This window comes from Salvelinus alpinus, chromosome 21 (assembly GCF_045679555.1).
Source record: "Salvelinus alpinus chromosome 21, SLU_Salpinus.1, whole genome shotgun sequence".
Classification (NCBI taxonomy): domain Eukaryota; kingdom Metazoa; phylum Chordata; class Actinopteri; order Salmoniformes; family Salmonidae; genus Salvelinus; species Salvelinus alpinus.
In genome coordinates, this window is record NC_092106.1 from 7,154,002 (window position 1) to 7,160,510 (window position 6,509).

Sequence of the window (6,509 nt, forward strand, 5' to 3'; positions counted from 1 at the left end):
ATTTAACCACAAAATGTATTTTTTATGTGCACCGCGTCACCACAGACACCCTTTTATCTGCAACAAAGTCAATTTGATGGAAACACATTGGTGGGAAAATGCCGATTTTAGAATATTCACATTCAAATGTGTGCCAATTGGATGGAAACCCTACTACTGATCAATACGCAACGAGTCATTTAAAAAATTAGTGACCAGTTTAGCCACGCTGTAGAGTAGATGTCACAGCCATGCATTTCTGGAATATAGTCAGGCATTACATGCATTTAAGCAACGATTCAAATTTGAAATACATTTGAAATATACATATATATAAAAAATGATTTGATACTGTTTTGGATACAGTAAAAAAAAAAATTGAGCCGCAATGTTCATATTCGCTCGAGGGTTTGCTGGTTACCGTTTCGTGCTGGTTACCGTTTCGTGTTGCTTACTCCACAGATCACTCACTATGGAACACATACGTTCTAGGTGTATGTTTTTTTCGGGGGTGTATTCTCCCTCTCTGTGAGTTTTAGTTTCTTGTTACAACCCAGTAAGTCAAAGCCAAATCCGGGTTTGTTTGTGTGTGTAGATTCTGGCAGCTCTGAGGAACCTGCACTTTAAGAACATTGTCCATTGTGATCTGAAGCCTGAGAATGTCCTGCTGGCCTCTGCCGAGCCCTTCCCCCAGGTACACACACCTGTCATCACACACACCTGTCATCACACTATCACACACAGCATGACTCTACACATCCAAGCTAATGTAGACAGCCCTTTACTCCATGTAATGCACCTTAATGCGTATTATACAAATTCTCTCTCTCTCTCTCTCTCTCTCTCTCTCTCTCTCTCTCTCTCTCTCTCTCTCTCTCTCTCTCTCTCTCTCTCTCTCTCTCTCTCTCTCTCTCTCTCTCTCTCTCTCTCTCTCTCTCTCTCTCTCCACCCCCAGGTGAAGCTTTGTGACTTTGGCTTTGCCCGTATCATTGGTGAGAAGTCGTTCAGGCGTTCGGTGGTGGGCACCCCGGCCTACCTGGCCCCAGAGGTGCTCCTCAACCAGGGCTATAACCGTTCCCTGGACATGTGGTCTGTAGGAGTCATCATGTACGTCAGCCTCAGTGGCACCTTCCCCTTCAACGAGGACGAGGACATCAACGACCAGATCCACAACGCTGCCTTCATGTACCCACCCAACCCCTGGAAACAGATCTCACCTGATGGTAAGACACACACACTTGCACTCATGCATGGCAAGTGTCTTGTGCATGGGTAAGTATATCCAAATATACAGATTATTATGGCATACACATACTGTTCTCACCTGTGTGCCTGTGTTTCTCTTCAGCCACTGACCTGATCAACAACCTGCTCCAGGTGAAGATGAGGAAACGCTACAGCGTGGACAAGAGCCTCAGTCACTCCTATCTACAGGTACGCTAGTCAACAGAAGCATGGCGGCTATACAGAAGTCCATTACCTACAGTGGAGACACAAGAGACACAAGGCCCCCTAACTTACTTATTTCTCATGTTTCACCCCATCCTCAAACCTCTTGTCTCATCCACTTCCCTCCTTCTATGCTCTTATCTTCTTACATTTACATTTACATTTAAGTCATTTAGCAGACGCTCTTATCCAGAGCGACTTACAAATTTCCCCCTCATCCCTATCCTCCCTCCCTCCCTTCCTCCCTCCTCTCCAGGACTACCAGACGTGGTTGGATCTGAGGGAGCTGGAGACCAAGCTGGGTGAGCGCTACATCACCCATGAGAGCGACGACTGCCGCTGGCAGATGTTTGCCCGCGAGCACACGCTCCCCTACCCGGCCCACCTGGTTCCCCCTCTGCCTGCGCCTGGCTCCGACGATGAGGCCGGGGAGGACGCAGACATGCAGGGGCTCACCGAGAGGGTCAGCATACTCTGAGAACCTGGAGAACCAGCAGAACCAGGACCCACGAGGGCCCAAGGGACTCAAGACTGACCCAGGGAAGAGGAGGGGAGTGTGGGGAGCGAGTGGAGAGACAGAGGGGCTGGCTGGATGGATGGATGGAGGTCTGGAGAGTGGGGAGGGTGAGGCTGGGAGGTTTAGCTGTAGAACAGCGCCTTCTATAGACATGATCCCGCCCCTGTCCATCTACTAATGGTGACCCACTCCCGCCCAAGCCTGTCCAATCTCCAGACCCCATCTCCAGACCCCATCCTTGACCACTTTGAGTTTAACAGACTGCTCTTCTGTATCCCACAAGGACATACTGTATCCAGTGGTCAGGGGATGTGTAGAATATCGTTGCTGCAGTGTGCTCATTCAGTCTAAACTGCAGTATGGCAAAGGTCCGTTTGGATGAGAGAGAGAGAGAGATGGGGATGGAGAGAGACAGACAGACAAAACATTAAGGACTCGATCGATCCACTTATGCATAACGTATACCCACCCATAAACAAATCCTTATGAACCGTTCCTTTTTATTTTCATTGAATGTGATGAGTGGAATCGCCCTGCATGTGCTGTTTGCTGCAGACCAGTCATTTAGTGCCTGTGAGTGGTAGATAAAAGGCTTATAACTGTAGGCAGCAGACCAGTGCTTGTGGGGTGTCATGGTCTCAGAGGAAATCTGCAGTTCAAATGACAGCAAAGAAAACAAAGCCAGAAATGGATGTAGTAATCGAAGATTACCCCTTTAAAACTGCCGTCTGATACAGTGGCTTACGAAAGTATTCACCCCCTTGGCATTTTTCCTATTTTGTTGCCTTACAACCTGGAATCTTACAACCTGGGGGGGTTATATCATTTGATTTACACAACATGCCTACCACTTTGAAGATGCAAAATAATTTTTTTTGTGAAACAAGAAATAAGACATAAAAACAGAACTTGAGCGTGCGTAACTATTCACCCCTCTAAAGTCAATACTTGATAGTGCCACCTTTTTCAGCAATTACAGCTGCAAGTCTCTTGGAGTATGTCTCTATAAGCTTGGCACATCTAGCCGCTGGGATTTTTGCCCATTCTTCAAGGCAAAACTGCTCCAGCTCCTTCAAGTTGGATGGGTTCCGCTGGTGTACAGCAATCTTTAAGTTACACCACAGATTCTCAATTGGATTGAGGTCTGGGCTTTAACTAGGCCATTCCAAGACATTTAAATGTTCCCCTTAAACCACTTGAGCGTTGCTTTAGCAGTATGCTTAGGGTCATTGTCCTGCTGGAAGGTGAACCTCTGTCCCAGTCTCAAATCTCTGGAAGACTGAAACAGGTTTCAGAATTTCCCTGTATTTAGCGCCATCCATCATTACTTCAATTCTGACCAGTTTCCCAGTCCCTGCTGATGAAAAACATCCGCGCAGCATGATGCTGCCACCACCATGCTTCACTGTGGGGATGGTGTTCTCGGGGTGATGAGGTGTTGGGTTTGCGCCAGACATAGCGCTTTCCTTGATGGTCAAAAAGCTCAATTTTAGTCTCATTTGACCAGAGTACCTTCTCCCATACGCCTTTTGGCGAACACCAAACATGTTTGCTTATTTTTTTCTTTAAGCAATGGCTTTTTTTCTGGCCACTCTTCCGTAAAGCCCAGCTCTGTGGAGTGTACGGCTTAAAGTGGTCCTATGGACAGATACTCCAATCTCCACTGTGGAGCTTTGCAGCTCCTTCAGAGTTATCTTTGGTCTCTTTGTTGCTTCTGATTAATACCCTCCTTGCCTGGTCTGTGAGTTTTTGTGGGTGGCCCTCTCTTGGCAGGTTTTTTGTGGTGCCATATTCTTTCCATTTTTTAATAATGGATTTAATGGTGCTCCGTGGGACGTTCAAAGTTTCTGATATTTTTTTACAACCCAACCCTGATCTGTACTTCTCCACAACTTTGTCCCTGACCTGTTTGGAGAGCTCCTTGGTCTTCATGGTGCCGCTTGCTTGGTGGTGCCCCTTGCTTAGTGGTGTTGCAGACTCTGGGGCCTTTCAGAACAGGTGTATATATACTGAGATCATGTAACAGATCATGTGACACTTAGATTGCACACAGGTGGACTTTATTTAACTAATTATGTGACTTCTGAAGGTAATTGGTTGCACCAGATCTTATTTAGGGGCTTCGTAGCAAAGGGGGTGAATACGTATGCACACACAGCTTTTCTGTTTTTTGACTTCACCAATTTGGACTATTTTGTGTATGTCCATTACATGAAATCCAAATAAAAATCTATTTCAATTACAGGTTGTAATGCAACAAAATAGGAAAAACCCACTGTACTGTCCTGATTGGTGCAATGCCATTATTGATGATGAATTATTAGGGAAGACTAGAGACTGCTCATCATCGGAAGTGCTAATTCACAAGCCATGGTGGTTCGAGGGGGTCCTAGACCTGTAGACATACACTGTTATAATGAAGGCAATGTGGCCGTTTTCTGAATAGTTTGTCATGGACACCATTGAACACCAATGGACAGTGAGGAAAATGCTATTGCTCTTCGAGTTACAGTAGAAAGACAACAAACGGCCTATCTCTGGAGTCAACGTTAAAGTGTGGGAGGAGGGCTTACTGACTATGAACCTAGCATGTCAACACGTTGCATGTCCATGTGAAGTAGATTTGTCTAGAAGAAAAGCATAGTTATGAAGGACTAATTATGTACACGTATAACCATGTCTTTATGTAGTGTACTCGATGTATGCTTGGAGAATGTAAACCTATTGAAGATCCCAGCATTTATATGCAACACCAGTACAAACCTTGACATACCATTTTTCATCTGTGTCATTTATTCATATCACTCATATCTATATCCAATTGCGTCCTAGCACGTACCTTTTCGTCACATGCATCAGTAGTGCTCATCAGACATTATCTGCTCAGAGTTTCCATCACCCTGCAACATATACAGTATGTGGATTGAATGACAGATTGAGAGAGAGAAATACAGAGAGAGAGAGAGCGTCGACAATGCTTAATAATCAACAGCTTACGAGATTTTCCTCGTAAGATGTTTTCTCCCCTTCTGATTGACAGGCCAATATCTGCCTACTTAATACATCTTCATCCCATTTGGGGGTCATGCTTCCAAGGCCTTTTCACAGCCTGTCAATCAGCCCTCCTAGACAACGAGTGTAAATGCCATACTACATATGGACAGATGGGAGAGACCTGGGGCTTCAGATAGACATGGCTTCCAACCCCCTTCCATTCAATTCTCACGGTTTAGAAGGGGGTGGTGCGAAACTCATTCCACGCTGGGCCGAGTGTCTGTTGATTCTTGTTATTTTCTTTCAATTTGTGTTCACTTTAGACCCAGACAACCAGGTGGGGATTTCCTAACTAATCAGTGACCTTAATTGATCAATCATGTACAACGGAGGAGAGAAAACGGCAGACACTCGTCCCTCCATGAAATGAGTTTGACACCGGTGCCTCTTGTCAGGATACAAAGCCAGCTTTTTGCATTATTCTACACAGGCGTATTATGAGAGCCTTGTGGCCAGCTGTGAAGGAAAGTACCTGCTATATATATGCCATTTAGCAGATGCTTATTTCACATTTGCATATGGTGGACCCAGCAGGAATTGAAACCACGACTCTTGACGCCCCCATGCTCTACCGACTTAGTTGCACAGGACCAAACTGAATGGTGAGAGTTCTCCACTAGCCTGCTGGGTCTGACAGAGGGACAAACTTCTACAGATGCACAATCGAGAGCATCCTGTCGGGCTGTATCACCGCCTGGTACGGCAACTGCTCCGCCCACAACCGTAAGGCTCTCCAGAGGGTAGTGAGGTCTGCAGAACGCATCACCAGGGGCAAACTACCTGCCCTCCAGGACACCTACACCACCCGATGTCACAGGAAGGCCATAAAGATCATCAAGGACAACAACCACCCAAGCCACTGCCTGTTCACCCCGCTATCATCCAGAAGGCGAGGTCAGTACAGGTGCATCAAAGCAGGGACCGAGAGACTGAAAAACAGCTTCTATCTCAAGGCCATCAGACTGTTAAACAGCCACCACTAACATTTAGCGGCCGCTGCCAACATACTGACTCAACTCCAGCCACTTTAAAAATGGGAATTGATGGAAATTATGTAAAAATGTACCACTAGCCACTTTAAGCAATGCCACTTAATACAATGTTTACATACCCTACATTACCCATCTCATATGTATATATACTGTACTCTATATCATCTACTGCATCTTGCCATCTTTATGCAATACACGTACCACTAGCCACTTTAAACTATGCCACTTTATGTTTACATACCCTACAGTACTCATCTCATATGTATATACCGTACTCTATACCATCTACTGCATCTGCCATGCCGTTCTGTACCACCACTCATCCATATATCTTTATGTACATATTCTTTATCCCTTACACTTGTGTGTGTGTGTAAGGTAGTAGTGTGGAATTGTTAGGTTAGATTACTGTTGGTTATTACTGCATTGTCGGAACTAGAAGCACAAGCATTTCGCTACACTCGCATTAACATCTGCTAACCATGTGTATGTGACTAATAAAATTTGATTTGATTTGA

General features: G+C 45.4%; 1 protein-coding gene across 1 annotated transcript in view; it reads left to right on the plus strand.

The window, feature by feature from the left end:
• Positions 1–6,509, plus strand: part of LOC139547713 (serine/threonine-protein kinase D2-like) — a 56,543-nt gene extending 50,034 nt beyond the window's left edge. Inside the window, exons 15-18 of the mRNA XM_071356717.1 lie at positions 575–673; positions 935–1,202; positions 1,328–1,413; positions 1,685–6,509. Coding sequence (XP_071212818.1) covers positions 575–673; positions 935–1,202; positions 1,328–1,413; positions 1,685–1,906 — 675 coding nt within the window. The 3' untranslated portion in view covers positions 1,907–6,509. The remainder of the gene's footprint in view (positions 1–574; positions 674–934; positions 1,203–1,327; positions 1,414–1,684) is intronic.